Source organism: Podarcis tiliguerta (genome assembly GCF_965153285.1).
Source record: "Podarcis tiliguerta genome assembly, chromosome: 10".
Taxonomy (NCBI): domain Eukaryota; kingdom Metazoa; phylum Chordata; class Lepidosauria; order Squamata; family Lacertidae; genus Podarcis; species Podarcis tiliguerta.
The window spans coordinates 5,746,500-5,765,961 of NC_139543.1; the positions used below are offsets into that span (position 1 = coordinate 5,746,500).

General features: G+C 40.4%; 1 protein-coding gene across 11 annotated transcripts in view; it reads right to left on the reverse strand.

The window, feature by feature from the left end:
• Positions 1-597: 597 nt before the first annotated feature.
• The window catches only part of PHTF2 (putative homeodomain transcription factor 2), a 65,032-nt gene continuing 46,167 nt past the window's right edge, over positions 598-19,462 (reverse strand). For all 11 annotated transcript variants that reach the window (XM_083399630.1, XM_083399624.1, XM_083399623.1 and 8 more), the window contains 10 exons: positions 18,670-18,828; positions 17,135-17,353; positions 16,027-16,155; positions 14,392-14,664; positions 13,392-13,523; positions 10,206-10,292; positions 8,574-8,729; positions 6,891-6,986; positions 5,841-5,966; positions 598-3,473 (listed from right to left, as the gene is read on the reverse strand). In XM_083399630.1, coding sequence (XP_083255756.1) covers positions 3,453-3,473; positions 5,841-5,966; positions 6,891-6,986; positions 8,574-8,729; positions 10,206-10,292; positions 13,392-13,523; positions 14,392-14,664; positions 16,027-16,155; positions 17,135-17,353; positions 18,670-18,828 — 1,398 coding nt within the window. In that variant the 3' untranslated portion in view covers positions 598-3,452. The remainder of the gene's footprint in view (positions 3,474-5,840; positions 5,967-6,890; positions 6,987-8,573; positions 8,730-10,205; positions 10,293-13,391; positions 13,524-14,391; positions 14,665-16,026; positions 16,156-17,134; positions 17,354-18,669; positions 18,829-19,462) is intronic.

The window sequence follows — 19,462 nt, forward strand, 5'->3', positions numbered from 1 at the left end:
CCTGTTGGAACAGGGCAATTAAAGACAGCATCGTTTCCTTCCACTTATAGATCAGGCAGCCGCTATTACACGATATGGGGATGGCGACATGCCAGTCTTCACATGCCAGGATATATACACCCACTTTATAACTTACTCTATTCTTGCGCTTTCTTGTGGTAAGCTACACCTGCACTGCATAAGAAACTAACTTCTCGTCCTGCAGTTATATAGGTGTTTACCCAGAAATGCAACAATGCTCAACTCAGCTTACACCCAGGTAAATGTAAACAGGATTACAACTTTAAAGGTTAGTATTTTATTTTAGTTTATTATCTTTATTACTTTAAAGGTGTTTACTTTTTCAATATTTAATACTTCACTTTTCTAATTAGGACCCTCAAGGTAGATTAGACTATCCCAATTAATAAGCCTTCTTCCTGCCAAAACTAGACATTGAAATATGAGCAAAGCTTTACATAATAAAAAAGATGTGCTGAATTAATGTCTTCGTTCTTCTCCTCCAACTGAATTGTACTGAAATTGTATTTATCTTACTACTTTATGCTTCCTGTAAGGCCCTGCTAATTTTGTTAAAATAAAAACGCAATCCAATGCTTTGTTTAATACCATCAGCCACAGAATGTTTTATTCCAAGCCTGATCATGCTGTCTATTACAAACATGTGTCAGAAACAGTTTGCACGCCAGATCTGCCACTTTTTTGCTCACCTCTACTTTTCCAAATAAGGGATGTAAAACACACTTAGCATTTCACTTGCATGATTGATGTACAAAATGGCAACCATTTAAAACATACCTGTTTTTATTGTGAGGTACTTTTCATATTTGCAAATCCTCATTTCTAGGTTTTCTCATGCTGTCCGAATTAGTGCAACAATCTAGCATACTGCTAGTTGCTGAGGTATAGTGTAGTTACAATCAAACTTCTTTGCAGTGAAATTGTCGCTCTTCTTTAACAAGATCATAGTCAACATTTAAGTGTCTAAAAACATTTTAATTCTTAAAACAACTTTTTAATTGAAAGGGGAGGGGAAGAGTGGCAGACTGTGGAAACAGAGTCATTCTTTGCCCCTACACAACTCAAACTGTTCCTTTTTTAATTAAAACGTATTCTGTGCAAAATTTAGTTCTGTGCAGGCCTGTACCGTACTGGGGGGGGGGGGGGGATATAAAACAGGCAATTCCTAAACAACAATCCCAACATCAGACAACATAGAGGAAGAACAATAGATCACAGAACCTAAGTTTTGTACATTATGAACTAGACATAGCATGTTCTTAAAGCTCCAGTAATACATTCCTTGGGGGGTGAAAAACCCAACAATAACAGAATGCACTTTGGTCATTATTAACATTATGAAAACATTAGTACAGAAACAAATAAAATATAAAATGTTTGTGTTGCTTTATATATAAAAATGCCTTATACCACACAAGTATATATTGCAATAATTCTGGAATTGGGAGTTTTGGAAGGTTTCGTTATTATTTTCTTCAGATCAGCTACATTATTTTCTATTGTTTACACATTCCAATAGACGTTTTTTGAAAAAATAAGCACAATGCGCACAATATCCAGTTCAGAATATTATATGTATGCTCAACATGATAGCATTGTCCCTTTTGACATGATGTTTTGAATCACGCTTCGTAGTTCAAATTGACGGCTCTATAAAATTTTCAGCTAAGCCTTATTGAAAGGTAAATGGAGAGACTGTCAACATAGTGAACCAATAGCTCTACAGATCCCCTTACCTGTGTGCTCCAATAGATACACTGAGCATGGGGATTATTCATCCACTTAAGGGAGAGGCTGCTTGGGGTAAATCTATATATATATTTGTGCGTGTAAATTTGGCCACTCCACTGAAGAGGATGGGACAATCCCAGAGGTCTCAGGTAGGCACACAGCATCTGAGGCTGTACTTTGCTAGATCACAGTGGCTCGGCTACAGGTGTCATCAGTGTTCAAACTGAGCACTTCCACTTCCTAATTTAAAATTAGTTAGTTGCTGCTAAAGAGAACACCAGCTAATGTTATCTGTAAAGTGCAGTCCTATATGAAGCCCTAGTGATGTCAGTGGGGCTTATTCCTTAGGGGGGGGGGGATATATAGAATTGTAGCCTACGTCTTTTGGAAATTTAATAAAAAAGAGATACAACATGGTCACGATCTGGCATCAGTCCTAAAAGCATGCCGCTGAAATCACTGCAGGCTGCACACTTACCTGGAAGAAAACCCAATGAACATTCCAACTTACTTCTGAGTAAACAGCAAGCTAAGCCAGAGTGTTTAAGTTCAGTGGGATTTACTCCAAAGCACATATGGATAAAATTATAGCCCAATTTTGCAATTCAAGAGGATTAAATTGAATAATCAGTGCTCACTTCTAAACAGGATTAAGACTGAGTTCTGAAAATTACGATTTCAAAAGTTGCTTATCTTACAATTTTTTTTTATTCCCTGTGTGGTATAAGTCACATATACTACAGTGTACTATGGGAGAGCATTCCTACATAATATCTTGCAAATGTAACACTATTGCACCATAGTCCACCATAATATATTCTATTTAGTATATATAAAGATCACTATTTAAGTAACAATAAAAGTGCACATATTGAGCGGCACAGCCCGAACTGTGCAAACAGCCCAGTGTCTCAAATAAATACTATAGCTAATTTTTATCAAAATATCTTACAGCACAGTAACAGTTTACAGTTATTGCTCCAATAAAAATGTTATCAAAGAGCACTTGTTGACCTGCTATGTAATACCTTAGTAATCTTCAACAATGCTTAAAACTTCAGATCAATATATTTAGGATCCTGGAATCACTTCAGTAAGAAACGTGCTGGCTCTAGCATTTATATATATATCTATATAAAAATGTAGTTAACCTGGCCTACTGCATTGTAATTACAGTAAATGTCACTTTCTACTGTAACCAACAATATGCTGGTGCTCTGATACTACCCCTGAAAGGAAGGTACAAAATAAAATGTTTAAAACATTTTATAGTACATGTTCAATAAAGTGACTTCAGCATGACATTGATGTAACAAGAAATTCTGAAGTATAAAAGCCTAGCATTAGGGCTTCACCTTTCACAACAGATGAAGCACATTTGAGCAATTTAGTGTGACCAATTCCCAGGATCTCGAGTTTCTGGATACCCATTTTTTACCCTCTCAATAACCAAAGCATATTAATGTTTCAAAATGAAATGCAATGTCAGCTAAAATAAAATTTACAAAAATGAAAAGGTAAAATAAATATGAAGATTGCACAAGACAGTCAGATGTAAACACTTCAACTTTGCAAATGATAATCCATGTAGAGATCGAAACTTCTGAAATAAAGAATCAGCAACTGCTTTGAGGCAGCTTAGTCGATCCGTTCTCTTCTCCAGAGGATTGTGTCCATTTTCCTTTTTCGGAAAAAAAATGTCAGGATTTGATCTTCCAGAGCTGAAGATTAAAGCGGCAGAAAACATATTTAGAAATAAGATCAACTGCAGGTTTTGGTTTTATGCTGTGCTTAGCTTGTCAATAAGACTGTGTATTTATTTATTTTTTATGTTTATATACTAGCTTTTCCTCCAAGGAACACAAGGGGGTGTGCACGATTCACCTCTCCCCCATTTGAATCTCACAACAACCCTGTGAAGTAGGTTAGGCTGTGAGACAGTGACTGGTTCAAGGTCACCCAGTGACCCAGTGTGGATTCAACCTCGGGTCTTCCAAGTCCTAGTCCAATACTCTAAACACCTACACCCACACTGGCTCTCAGTATTTAAGCGATCTGCTAACACGTGGAAGAAAGCTATGGCTAAAAAATATCAAAAGGTAATTGTCAGGGAACTGCCATCGGAGCGGGAGGCGGAGAGGAGGCTCCCGGACGATGGTGGAGAGGGTCCTAGTAGGAGGAGGGATAGCCCATCCGCTGGGGAAGGTAATCAGCGTAACACCAGTAGAAAAGGGGAGGAGATGGAGGAATCGGAGAGGTGGCTCCAGGACTCTTTGCAGGAGACCAGCGGAGAGGGCACGAGCGCTCCGTTGCCCACACCCACCTTGCGCAGGAAACTTTCGCGCAGGCAACGGAGGAGGAGACTGGGTGTCAAACAGCTTCTATGTTGGAAGCGGTTTAAGAAACGCCCACTGACGGATTCTGCCAGCGCCTAAGGCAGCCACGGATCTTGAGGCTGTCCTGACAGAAAGGGTTCTACCATGCAAGACAGCCACGAGTAAAGGCAACTTACGCACGAGCAACCCCTAGAACCATTACAGTAATCAACCACAAAATACAGTATATCTCTCTGACACACTCGCGCGCACACACACACAGCTATCTTATATTGAGTCAGAGCATTGATCATCTACCCTACTATTGCCTACTATGATTGGTAGTAGCTCTCTATGTAAGGCAACCTTTTAGGCTCTGTGCATCAGATCCTTACCACTATCTGAACTGCAAGTCAAATTTGACACAGATGATGTCATGCTTTGAAGTCCCAAAACCAGGACTTCAAAGCTCAATCTTAGCACAGCTAATGTGGGGGATTGTCAGCTTTCTCATGTACCAGAATCAACCTTCCACCATCCCCGAAGCAAGGCAAGCGGGGCAAAGCAGAGGTTGGAAAGGAGAGCAGGGGGCTGATGGGAGGGAGAAACCAGCTCTTTTGCCCACTGCTGCTCCTGAAGCACACATAGCCAAAGCGAGTCGCCTTCTCCTTCCCTCAAGAACCAGGGGGAGGGAGAACAGGGGTTCCCCACACGTGGTCTAGGTCCTTAAGCTGGTCTTTCCCATCTGTGCTATCCATTTCCTTTCAAGGAAGATCGCCTACCTAAAAAGCATGTGCTCTGCCACTGATGAATGCTCCTTCCCTCAACTGTACACAATAGTATGCCATTGCACAAAAAACTGAAGCAACTCATGCCATTATGAACATGGAATGCTCTATTGTAGAGGTTTTTTGATGGGTTGCCCCAAGGAAAGATTAAGGTAAAGGTACCCCTGCCCGTACGGGCCAGTCTTGACAGACTCTAGGGTTGTGCGCTTATCTCACTCTAGAGGCCGGGGGCCAGCGCTGTCTGGAGACACTTCCGGGTCACGTGGCCAGCGTGACAAGCTGCATCTGGCGAGCCAGCACAGCACACGGAACACCGTTTTACCTTCCTGCTGGTAAGCGGTCCCTATTTATCTACTTGCACCCGGGGGTGCTTTCGAACTGCTAGGTTGGCAGGCGCTGGGACCGAACGACGGGAGCGCACCCCGCTGCGGGGATTCGAACCACCGACCATGCGATCGGCAAGTCCTAGGTGCTGTGGTTTTATCCACAGCGCCACCCGCGTCCCTATCAAGGAAAGATTAACTTTAATTAAAAAACCAAAATTGAGAATAGGCTAATGCAATGATTCCACAAACCAGCAGAAACAATGAAATTTGCTCTTTTTAGCAATTGCTATTTTAGTTAAGTCACTATTAAAACACTGCACTGTGTGGCTTCATTTCAATATGCCTTGAGCTGCAAATAAATATTCATTGTGTGGTGTACTTAGCAGTGAACCAATGCAGTACCACAAATCATGATGTCATAACAGTATTCCAGGATAATTATTCTGGTTTTCAGGCAAATATAAAGAATGCAAATATTTAAGAAGTTCCCAAAACGTGTAATATGTTTGCCTGTTTTATATAACACAACTGACTCAAAAAGAAAACCAGTACTTTTGATAGGAATGAATCAATTACATTAAACAATGGATTTCTTTTTTTTAAAAAAACACCAGCCAAAATTACTAATTAAGGCAGAAATAGTGAAAAACATTTAATACCTTTAGATTAAATCCAAGCAAGTCACTGATAACACCAGAAACAGCAGACAGAATGACAACTTGAGTGATGTTATAAAGCAGAGGATTCATTGTCAATCCGTATAACCTGAAGGGGCTGTCCAGTTCCTAGGAATGAGAAATATATTATCATTATTATTATTATTATTATTATTATTATTATTATTATTACCCTGCCCATCTGGCTGAGTTTCCCCAGCCACTCTGGGCGGCTCCCAATTGAGTGTTAAAAACTTCCCTAAACAGGACTGCCTTCAGATGTCTTTTAAAAATAAGATAGCTGCTTATTTCCTTGACATCTGATGGGAGGGCATTCCACAGGGTGGGGGCCACTACCGAGAAGGCCCTCTGCCTGGTTCCCTGTAACTTGGCCTCTCGCAGTGAGGGAACCGCCAGAAGGCCCTTGGTGCTAGATCTCAATGTCCGGGCTGAACGATGGGGGTGGAGACGCTCCTTCAGGTATACAGGACTGAGGCCGTTTAGGGCTTTAAAGGTCAGCACCAACACTTTGAATTGTGCCCGGAAACATACTGGGAGCCAATGCAGATCTCTCAGGACCGGTGTTATGTGGTCCTGGCAGCCACTCCCAGTCACCAGTCTAGCTGCCGCATTCTGGATTAATTGCAATTTACAAGTGGAGGCCTGTGAATTTTCACTTAGCTGGAGGAGATGCCACATTAGTGGCTTACTAGGTTGATGCTTTAGGAGGAGGAGTCCTTGCCTGAACATCTACCCCCCCCCCCCCCCACACACACCTCTAAATGCTATAGCTGCAATAACTTTCATATGACACTGCTGAGACACTTGAAGTCTGGAACCGTAGGGCTATGCACATATATGCTAAGCATGTAAACAACCAGTGCACTGCAAACATAGCTGTATACAATTCAATAAGAACTGATACATCTGTTTTTAGGGAAAGTGAGAACTACTAATAGGCCTCAAACTAATCATGGACAACAGTATAGCCATATCTTATTAAGGAGCATTTATTTTTACGTAAGTATGCTTATATTCCCTGTTTATTCTTACCTTGAGTAATTTTGTAGCAAGTTTCAAAACATTGTTCACTAATGTCAGTTCTTCTTTCTTGTTCGGCTTCTTTTCCATTTTCAAGTACAAATTGATCTAACCAAAAATAGGTTGAATTTTATAAAAAGAATTCGCTGCCCAATTGCCAGTACGCTTCTAAAACTCTGAAGTTTCTTTCTCACTATCAGCTAACTAAAATTTATTTAGAAAATCCGTAACTACACTTCAACATAAGGTTCCCAGGAAAGCGTATCATCATTATTGTTTTTAACCAAATGGAAACAAGAAAGCCACAGCGAGCAAAATTGAATAGAACAGTAAAAATATCAGTTAAAACAAGCTACACAATGTGCTGTCAAAAGTCAAAAAAATATCAAAGTTGTTGCCAGGCCACCTGCTCTGGGAAGGCATTGAAACCACAGGATGTCACAGCTGAGAAGCCCCTATTGCAGGTCACAACTCACCTAAACTCAAGAGAGTAGGGAACCTAGAGGGCCTCTGGAGATGAACACAGGCTCAGGTTGTAGAAGCTGGTTTGCTTACTTTATAAATTAAGCCTTGCTCCGAGTGGTTTAAAGGCTAACTCATCAGCACCTGTATTGCACTACAGCCACCATATTTATGAAAGAGTGCACAAACACAGAATTCCTGGTTTAGTACTTTCATTTACAGCGCTACCTCCGGTTACAAACTTAATTCATTCCAGAGGTCTGTTCTTAAGCCGAAACCGTTCTTAACCTGAGGTGCGCTTTCGCTAATGGGGCCTCCCGCTACTGCCGTGCTGCCAGCGTGCGACTTCTGCTTGCATCCCAGGGCAAAGTTTGCAACTAGGAGCATCTACTCCCAGGTTAACAGAGCTCGTTACCCGAAGCATTCGTAAGGAGGACGGTACGTAACCTGAGGTTCCACTGTACTTTAAAAGCTGATGAAGCAATGGGACCACGTTTTCCATTTTACAAAATGGTTGTAGGTACTACCACAATATGTATTGTTAGAAACTCAAGTCCATGTGTTATTCAAATAGTTAAACATATCTGAATCTCTGGTGTTCCTTGGCAGCATACTCTGAAGAGTAAATCTGCTGATTTGTGGACCTGTGTCATGTGAACTGAAAGCAATATGTATACAGTGGTGCCCCGCAAGATGAATGCCTCACAAGACGGAAAACCCGCTAGACGAAAGGGTTTTCCGTTTTGGAGGTGCTTCGCAGGACGAATTTGCTATGGGCTTTCTTCGCAAGACGAAAATGTCTTGCGATTCCTGGGGGGGGGGGGTTTCGCTCCCCACCCCCTTTTTCTAAGGCACTAAGCTGCTAATAGCCTTTTAGCAGCTAATCCGCTAATCCCTTAAGCCTTTAATAGCCGCTAAACCGCTAATAGCGCTAATCCGCTAATGGGCTTGTTTCGCAAGACGAACAAACCGCTAGACGAAGAGACTCACGGAACGGATTCTTTTCGTCTTGCGAGGCACCACTGTATAGTGTAATAGCATTATTGTTTATATAGACTTCAAGTCAACTAATCTTTAAATGCATGATAAAACAACAATAAGTAATCTAAAATATCTCATGCCTACTCTATACTAGCAAGACATTTTTCGTTCACTCGTCTTGAAACAAGACACAGTGCCAGACATCACTGCATGTTGAGATGCATTCATCTCTCTTACCAAGCAAGTTCTCACCTGTTCAGTAAGTAATATTGAGGTATTGCTGTATTTTTTACTTGTTTCAGACCCAAGTGTAACAAATCTTAAAAGAAAGAGAGTTAATGAAATGCACCATATCACTAGTTCCCAATTGTAATGGCAATCAAGGAAGATCTCATGTACATGAAGTAGCTGAAAGGGAAAATAAATAAAACAAACTCAAGGTAGGAAACACATTCAAATTTATCTAGACTTCACAGAGAATCAAGTTATCATACAATGTAGATACTTTTACAATGTAGTTAAAGACTAAGGGTACAATGCATAATTTCTTTTGTGTAAGTCTCACTGAATTCAATGGAGCTGCGTAAAATTACAACATTGTCTAGGGCAACCTCCATTTGTTTCAGTGTGTTTGCAGAGGAGAACCTGATGCACTGTTCACTCTGGTTAAAACAGAGCTAATTAAATATCATTTGATTGATCTTCATTGGTCTTAGAACTGTACTGTTCATGCAGGCATGTCTGCGTAGCAGGGTGTGCAGCTGCTCTGTGCTTCCTGTGTCAAATCACAAATCAACAAAGCAGCTGGAATCGGATCAGGGCCCCCACAAAGCCTGGTTTTGTTTTTCTCTATTCTCTAAATCCTTATACCTTTCAATATACAATATATCTATGTTTCTGTACTCGAGTTCCATGGGTTTTGCAAGAAGCAAGGCTGTCTAAATGGTGCCTTTGAAGAACTGGAGGACTTTTTTGCTTAAAGCAAAGCAGCAGAGGATTATTATTTTAGTTAAAAGCTTATTTTAACTTCTTAAAAAATTGTGCCCCATGCTGCTTGTGGAAAAAATCCTCCTGAATTCTTCAGCACTCCACAGGCAGTGATCAGGATAGATTCACCTTGTAATGCAGTAGTGGGGAATCTCTGGCTTGTGTGTCTAATTAGTTCTAGCAGTGATCCTAATTTGGCCATGTCCCTTTGGAAGCATACTATCAGTTGTAAACAGGGGCTCTGTCTCAGCATCCTTCAGCTTATTGGCACTGAGAGGAGTTCCTTTGAAAATGCAGCACCAGTCACGTGATGAAAGGGAGACCCTAGGAAGTTGCCAACCAACATGAACAGCCAGTCACATCTTATATTAAGGTAAGAAGGTACAAGACAACCCCCCGCCACCGCTACTCAAAAATATGAAACCAGTATAGATTTTGGAGTTTTAGTTGGCCTAATAAAGCTATTTGCTTTAATATGGATTAGGGAAGGAAATGAATATTTCTTTCCTTTGCTCACCAAAACCCCTGGACCTATTTGTGTGCAAATTAGCAGGCTTAATCCACTTCGGAGAGCTCCTGTGCCTGAAGATTTAATCTGCTTCTGCCAAAAAGGGGGGGAATACAGCAGTTTTTAGTACCCCTTAAGTGCAAATGTGGAACACAGAGCTTTGACTGGGCTCATAATCCAATCACAGAAAGACTGGAACAGATCAGTTGTTGTTGTTTTAAGTACAGATAGGAGGCAAATAGTTGATCAACATTCAGGCGTCCTGCAAATCTTTAGACCCACCCACACAGGCAGAGTGTGTACGCATATTTTCTGGTTAGATAAGTTATTTTACCACAAGGTTTTTAAATTACCGGTAAGTAAATCGGTTCTTGTCAGGTTTTCCTTACCTGTGCACAGCAGATAAATACAGCCGAAATAGTCAACAAAAAAGCAGATGAGACTATTACATCAACTGACCGTTGAGGACCTCGACGCTGAAAATAAAAGGGAAACAGTGAGTAATTCTCTGGAGGGATTAACCACAGAAACCTGGTAAATGGGGTGACATGTCTATAGACTGATCATGCAATTAAATGACAAGTTTTAAATGCAAAATATCAAATACTTTCTTCCTATGGTTTAAAGGAGTATGGTGTTAAGCATGCTTATTAATAATGACAAGGGTGAAATAGTGGCTGGGGGGGAAATTGTTCTAATAAGGCAGCTTTGTGCCATGAAATGATATTGTCTTAGTCACAAGAGTCTGAATTTCAGTTGCATCACCACAATCTCTTGAAAAGCCATTCTCCAATTACCATGTGCTGCAATCCACCTCCTACAAGTAATGCGTGGGGGGGGGAGGGACATAAAAAGATCTCTGCTATCAAGCTTACAAGTCACCTACAGTAATGCAATGCATACAATCCTCTCTGAAAGTTAAGCAGCATACAAGCAGGACACAGAAAAAAAACACTATTTCTAAGACTGGGGACAGCAGGACATAAGAGAAATTAGCTTACTGTAGGATTCCCTGCCTTGTGCATGGGGTGTAGACATATGAAATGTCAGTTGCTTAGAAAGACAGTAAGACCTAGACTTGAAAATGCCAAACAAGAGTTCTCGAATTAGAGGAGGGACAATGAACTGCTATGCTAACCTGCAATGGTAGGACTCCTCAGCTTTAGGTTTCACTGCTAAGTTCTTCCAGGTGAGTAACCCCCTACTTTTAGGCCTTTTAGCTCCCTCTGCTGGATTGTAAGACAGCTAAAATAACTACAAAATGGTCTTTTTTCTTTAACACACTCAACAAGAACAAAACTGGAGGCATGAACAATGTGTTTAGCCACACAGGGGACAAGGGGTAGTTGAACAACATTAAGGTGTCCTGCTATGATTATCATATAATACCACTGCTTTGATGCAAGATGAGGCAATGGGAAAGTTTGTATGATTATATATCAGCTTCAAATCAAATATCTTTAATACGGTCAGTGACCAGAAAGCAATTTATAAAAAGTAGTATTGTGCTACAAATAACAGTAAAAATATGGCCAATTCACAGAATTGGTGCTTATATTTATGACCAGGTTTCGACTTTTAAGGTTTTAAAATTCAATTCAGGTGTAATAAATCAATGTATGAAACCCTTTCATGAAACCCCTTTACTCAAACCTAGAAACCTTTCATTAACTAAAGTTTCCTGTTTCATCTAAATTGGTAATCCATGGTTAACAGCTTTTGAACAAGTAAAGACATAAAGCCTACTTCATGATTTAATATATTACTTGTTCTGAACTTCTTAATCAGAGTTTCCTAGCTCACACAAAAGGAAAAACTATTGTTAACAGAATATCTTCCTCCTTATTTGTCTGCCAGCTTGCACAAGTGACCCAGATCACTGCTCATGTGGTCAAAAGACTCAATCATATCCCAACTTATTTATGTGGTTCAAAGTGGATCAACACTTCTACGATTAACAAATATTTTGTGTAGTAAACTTTTTTGGGTATTTTTTCATTGTTTTGAGGTAGGAAAAACATTCATTATCATGGAAGGACAAGCCAGCCGCAGATGATCATACTGAGATGGATAAGATGACACTACAGATATTGTGGAGCTGCAATATATCCCCTCCAGTGACCCTTGAATAGCAGCAGAAGTGTTGCCTGCCGTTGATATAGGAAAAAAGGGAAACCAAGTTCCACCAAACCTGTCTCTCTTTGAAATTGTGCGGGAAACTTTGAGAAGCCCTTAAAGTTCTGTAGAAAAATCTACAGAGGTAAACACAAAAATGTACCATCTACATACAGTGGTGCCTCGCAAGATGAAAAGAATCCGTTCCGCGAGTCTCTTCGTCTTGCGGTTTTTTCGTCTTCCGAAGCAACCCTATTAGCGGATTAGCGGTATTAGCGGCTATTAAAGGCTTAAGGGATTAGCGGATTAGCTGCTAAAAGGCTATTAGCAGCTTAGTGCCTTAGAAAAAGGGGGTGGGGAGCGGAAAAAAATCGCAGGAACTCGCAAGACATTTTCGTCTTGCGAAGCAAGCCCATAGAGAAATTCGTCCTGCAAAGCACCTCCAAAACGGAAAATCCTTTCGTCTAGCGGGTTTTCCGTCTTGCGAGGCATTCGTCTTGCGGGGCACCACTGTATATGGGAACACTGAGTGGAGGGGAAACTTTATTTAAATAATATATTCATAACACACTTCCAGTATAATTGACTCTTGGATGAAAGATCTCCTCCCACAGTGGAAGCTCTGCAAATGGCTAGAAATGTAATGGTACCAGCATTAGCCACTGCAAAGAGTATTTCCCCCACACATGGAAGAGGGAGACACTATTCTTGAAATGTAAAGTATGTGCTCCAATGCTCTAGAGAGCAACCGAATTGAACCCGAAGGGGGGAAAACAATCAAAAGCAACACAGTGTGTGGGGAGGCGGGAGAGAAAATTCAGCACAGTATGAGGAAGGGTCTTGTAACATTCAGCATCAGATACGGCATCACTGCAGCATTTAACAGATGCCTGTGACACTAACGCAGAAACATTCTCTACACTGTTGGAAATGTAATGGTGACATATGGGGACTAAAATAACACAATTTCCCAGAAACATCTGTCAGAAGTGTTATTAATAGTTACATTTTTAGTCCTGTGCTTTTTAAAGTCCATCAAGAAAACAACCTTCCTTTTTATTTCTTCCTTAACTAAGGCAAAGAGTCAGCCAATTTATAAAACAACTAAAAGGCATTGCCCTAAGGTTTCTTCTTTATAAATTAGGCTTCTTTCCACAATATTTTAGACTACAAAAATGAAATTATTATGCCAAACTGTGTTGTTTTAAAACCACTCTGCCCAACCAGAATCAAGAAACTTAGCCTTATAAAAATGTGACCTGCTAAAATTAAGACTGGCAGAAGATCTGTTGCTCACCTCTTGATTTTCACAATGAGAAATACTTACTTACCTGTATGACAAAGCTCAGGAGAAATGCAAAAATTCAGAAGAGGGCAATGCTCAGTATTAAGTACTGTCAGTATAACACACATCTGGTTTAAAAGCACATATGGCAAACAAAAAATAAGGGCCAACAAACCTTTAGATAGGAGCGGAGGGAAAGCCACATTTTAATATTCTGCACCTTCTTTAGTCGAAAGTGAGGAACCTCAGACTTCCGTGCCCTTCTTGCAGATGTTAGGTGGCCAAAGAGTTTGGCAAAAAGTAGCCTCTGTAAGCGATAAGTTACGTTTAGTGAATTAAGAACTGAAATGCATTTGGAATACCAATGCAGATTTTTAAACCATTGTAAAGACGTTGTAACTTTAGATACTTTACATACTGCCCATACTTTAATATTGTGGTCAAATTAAAGTTGGAAATTTCCATTTCCATACTTTATATATTAATTCTCAGGTACAAATAATAAATAATAGGAAAATAATAATTTTTATTTTCCTTTTAATTCTATTTTATTTTCCTTTTAATTTTTAATTCTATAATTTTTTTGAAGAAGAGGTTGCAAATCTTCAAATAGTAAGATAATAAATATCTAAAACTGTGTTCCATATCAAAAACATATATGCCAAAAAGCAAAACATAATAATACTGTCAGGGAACTGCCATCAGTGCCGGAGGGAGAGAGCAAAATCCAGAGGGATTCCGGAGAGCGTCCTGGGATTGGGAGAGGCAGCCCATCTTCTGGGGAAGAGAATCAGCGTAGCACCAGTGGAGAAGGGGGGCAGATGGGGGAAGCGGCGAGGCGGTCCCATGACTCCTTGCCGGGGACCAGCAGGGAGAGTAGGGGTCCTCCGCTGCCTACGCCCTCCTTGCGCAGAAGGGTTTCGCGCAGAGAGAGTAGGAGAAGACTAGGCGTCAAAGAGCTTCTTAGCTGGAAGAAGTTCAAGAAACGCCCACTGACGGATTCTGCCAGCGATTGAGACAGCCACGGGTGAGTGGCTGTCCGGACAGAAAAGGTTCACTCAGGCAACCCAGCCAGGTGTTTGCACCGGTTTACGCACGAGCAACCCCTAGAACCATTACAAATACATTGCAGTTTCTTTCTTCATGTGAATGAGGAGTTTGTTGCAAATGCCTACCTGTTTGTAGGTTCTCTCGGCCACACATAATAAAAAGAAGAATATCCATACAAGGGAAACACGAACTATGAAGCATACTATAACCATGGAAAGAACCATTATGTCTCCATTTGACCCAAATGCAATCGTATAAAGTTCAGCAGCAGAATGTGTAGTTAAATGCTCCAGATCCTTAGCTTGGGAAATTCGAAATACAAACGGTGTTAAACCCAGGATTAGAGAGACAACATTTCCAAAAATCTGATATCCTATTCCTGGTACATAGCTGTTTACCTAAAGATGAGAGAAATATATATTTTTAAAACTCAGCACAACAACAACAACTTCTTATTTATACCGCGCCATCTAAATACTATAAACAACAAAACCCCAGCAGTATAATATAAAGTAGCATGTTAAGAAATACTGTTTAGTGATTGTTTGCAAAATACGCTTAAAATATGTAATATACCAGAACGATTTTCAAGTTTGTTAAGACAAGAGTTAAAAGGTCAATATAAAAAGGACAATTCCTAGGACCTATACATATAGGTGATGAAGGGCCAAAGGATCAAAAATGATAACAAGTTGCATTCTAAGAATCTCAAGCAAAATTCCACTCATGCAATTCAGTTTTCATAGAATAGAAATTGTAGAATTGGAAAGAACCTCAAGAGTCATCTAGTCCAAATTCCTGCAATGGAGGAATCTAAACTAAAGCATCCATGACAGATGGCCATCAAACCTCTGCTTAGAAACCTCCAAGGAGGGAAAGTCCACAGCACCCCCAAGGAAGACCACTTTATTCCTGTTTTCTTGCCTCCTACTCACTGTAGATCCCTGCATAGAGGAGGGAGAAAGGTTGTTTTCTGCTGCTCCAGAGAAGCGGACACGGAGCAATGGATCCAAACTACAAGAAAGAAGATTCCACCTAAACATTAGGAAGAACTTCCTGACAGTAAGAGCTGTTCGACAGTGGAATCTGCTGCCAAGGAGTGTGGTGGAGTCTCCTTCTTTGGAGGTCTTTAAGCAGAGGCTTGACAACCATATGTCAGGAGTGCTCTGATGGTGTTTCCTGCTTGGCAGGGGGTTGGACTCGATGGCCCTTGTGGTCTCTTCCAACTCTATGATTCTATGTTCCCCAAAAGGGAAACCCATGGGAACAGTATGGGATATAGAGAAGGGAAGGGGATAATAAGCAAAAATCAAGGCAATGCTCCTGCTTGCACAATTAGTTTTTTGAATCCAACCTAATATTTCTGAAACTTTGAAAAAAAAGTTGTTCAGGTTAGCCAGCCTTTCATGCTCATGTGTAGTGGTGTTCTAGTTTTACAGGGTGAACTAATTAAACCTACTCAATTTTTATTCTGCCAATAAATTGTGGGTCTTTTATTTATTTATTATATGGGCTACTAGTGGTCAGCTGCTCTGTGTAATCTGAACACAGGGCAAAGGAAGTGAGGCAAACGCTAGGCAGGTCTGCCCCACTTGTGGCTAAAAAGAAAAGATTGTGTCCACTTTTATGACTGAATACGAAGCAAATTGAAACCTACAGAACTGCAACATGGTTCAGAAATCACTGTGCACCCCTTCAGGGAAACTTAAGTATCTTTAACTTGGGTAAAGCCAAGTAAAATATTTCAAATACATACTCACTCTGTTCATTATCATGCCACTGATCTCAAGCACCGACATATCAGCCTTTTTGCAGTCATTACCTTCCCAAACAATTGCGCTTACTTTTTCGAGCCCAGGATTAGAACTATGAAACCAGGGCAAGTGACTCTGTGTAAAAAGAAAAAAGGGGGAAAGGAAAAAAAGAAGAAGGTGTTATTCTGGACAATGTATAGTAAGCACTAATTTACCATTACAAAAAAGTATTTCATTACCAAAAATGCCTATTTGCAAATAACTATATTTTGTTCAGTTTACCTCTTTTTCTGCCACAATTAGAGTTTGGATTTGATATAATAAATAATAATAATAATAATAATAATAATAATAATAATAAATTTTATTTATATCCCACCCTCCCCAGCCGAAGCCGGGCTCAGGGTGGCTAACAACAATCAAATAATCAAACAATCAAATAATCCAACATTCTAAAAACATTTCATTATAAAAATTAATTAAAATCAAATTAATGGCAACCGTTAAGCAAAATTCTGTGCAGGTTGCCAGAGGAGGGAGTCAGGCTGGGCCCTGACCAAAGGCCTGGTGGAACAACTCTGTCTTGCAGGCCTTGCAGAAAGATGTAAGGTCCCGCAGGGCCCTAGTCTCTTGTGACAGAGCGTTCCACCAGATTGGAGCCGCAGCCGAGAAAGCCCTGGCTCTAGTTGAGGCCAGCCTAACCTCTCTGAGGCCTGGGACCTTCAGGATGTTTTTATTTGCAGACCGTAGGTTCCTCTGTGGGGCACATCAGGAGAGGCGGTCCCATAGGTACGAGGGTCCTAGGCCGTATAGGGCTTTAAAGGTTAAAACCAGTTAAAATATCCCGTTTTATCACTACCTGAAGAGTCTCAAAGCGGCTAACAATCTCCTTTCCCTTCCTCCCCCACAACAAATACTCTGTGAGGTGAGTGGGGCTGAGAGACTTCAGGGAAGTGTGACTAGTCCAAGGTCACCCAGCAGCTGCATGTGGAGGAGCGGAGACGCGAACCCGGTTCCCCAGATTACGAGTCTACCGCTCTTAACCACTACACCACACTGGTTCTAACTCACAATAGATTTGGTAGGATACACAATGTGGTCTTTTCCCACTTACCTGGTGAAATGGGTCATCTCTGTACTCTTTCTTTATACATGTGTTAACTTGAGAGTTTTCCACATCTGTCTCACTGGTGCAAGAGGAGCGGCACTCTGCACAATGCAAAAGGTCCTCCCACAATACATCTTCTGTCTCAGACTCGGGTCTTGTACTCTCAGAATCTTGTCTGGAACTTGAACATCGCGAACTGCAACTAGTGCCTGATTTAGGGATATCCTGAAAGACAGACATTGCAAATTTTAAGGAGAACATGTTTTTTTTCTTGTTTCAATAATAAACTCATTTTTTCCTAAAACTGCATTTGCTTCTTATTCCAGATTCCTGTTTGGATCTGTTTTGTAGCTTGGCATGGGAGTGGGAACTTTAGCTAAACCCTTTCCAACAGAAGAAAAAAATGTCTGTAGACAATATTTATTGGAACCAGTAGTCTGGTACGCTGGAAGAATGCAAGGATAACAACCATAACAACCAGTACTCTGGTATGCTAAAGGAATGCAAGAAATCACAGTTTGCTGAATAAAACAATGGACAGCAAGTGAATAAGATAATCAGAAGTTAATAAAGAAGGACATTTAAGAATAATTATATTTAATCATGTTGGGGAGGTCTATTCAGAGGAGTTAAAAGATTTCTGATTGGCTTAGATTTGATGAAGTAGGTTGTAACTGCTATAGGATGTCTTACTGTAAGCCTATGATAGGTTAATAGTAATCACATGTGTAGCACAAAAATGTTTAAGAACACTGCTTATTTGTGCCATGTTGCAGTCTCCCTTTGATTTTTCAGGAGACTCTCCCTTGGTACAGTTGTGCCAATAAAGAAATAGTTTTCAGTCAAAGCCTGTGTCTGCTTGTTATTCCTCTGGGACCCCAGGCCATCATAACCTCTAGAAATTTCTTCATACTCATATAATGCCAAACATTAGTCTGTTTTAAACATTCAGTTGATAGCCAACTTGAATTAAAAATCAAAAACATACCTAGAGGCCCTTTTGTAAAAATAAAGCCTTTTTGCCATGCAAAAACAGACATTTGGTATTTAGAATTAGTGATGTTTATATTTCTAAAATAGTATGTCTTCTGATAATTTTCCAGCTTTATACCTTTATTACAAACTCTAACAAACATAACAAAGCACTGGGTTTGTTAGCCCAATGGGACGTCTTATTCCTTGCTCTAATATTGCCACTTAGCTCTGTCCTTGTTCCCCCTTGGTTGTTGTTGTTGGGGGGGGGGGTTAGCACAACTCATGCTATGGCTTCTACACCAGTGTAGAACAGCCATACACATTCTTGTACTACAACCACCCAACAAAAAGAAGGAGCTGACACCAAGAGAATATCTCTAGAAAGTCAATTTTGCAACCTGAATTGGCCTATCCGTGACAGTCACCCACTTGGCTGAGGGCCCCCCCCCCTTTTAAGAATATCAACTCACTAAACAGGGAAGCTGTTATAGATGGGAAATAATTTTTCCAATTATATATCTTACTGCTTTCATGAAAGTTTGTTTGAGATCATTGCAAGAGCATACCTCCACAGGGTAATGTTTCTTATAATGATGGGATTTCCTATTCCGAAATGTGCAGTCACTGGAAGCACGTTCCGCATTACGGCGCAAGGGATATCCTGCTTCTGGTCCCTCTTCGCTTGAAACTTCATCAGATACATTTGTCACTGCTCTGTGATTATCCTAGATCAATTGAGAATTGGGTGTTAGTAAAAACTATTTTTTTACTTCAAATGTAACATAATTCCACTTTGCATGTATTACAATTATTCTCTATACATCTTTATAATCGTAAAATCAGACATAATATTTCCTCCACCATCACCATAGTGCTGTTATTGTGCAACAAGGTCATCTGCACACTGCTTACTGAAGAATTGCAGGAAAAAATTCAGAGTACATGGTTAGCCAACCTAACAAGTATCTTCTGTATTGTTATGAGCTTGTGGGTTCTAGACATTTCTAAATTCCTACATCTTGTGTAGCATGTTCCACAGTTTCGCAAGGCACTGTCTGAAGAGAGGTCAATCAAGTCCCTTGAAGACTTAAGTCAAGGGACTTAAGAAGACTTCTTGGAGAGACAAGCTTGTACAGCAAGGAGTTTGCTATGGGCTAGCAGGGACATCTGGCCAAGGATGCTGTGTGAACTGCCCATTCTCTTTTTCTCCCAACCTGATTGGCAAGTAAAGTACTCTGCCTGGGTTGCAACCTCTAAAGAGCAGAAGGAGCACTTTATCTTCCAATCAGGAGATAAAATTCCTAACCAGTTCTTTAGAGATCCTCTGTAAAAAGCAGTGAGAGGGATATTTTTTCTCTG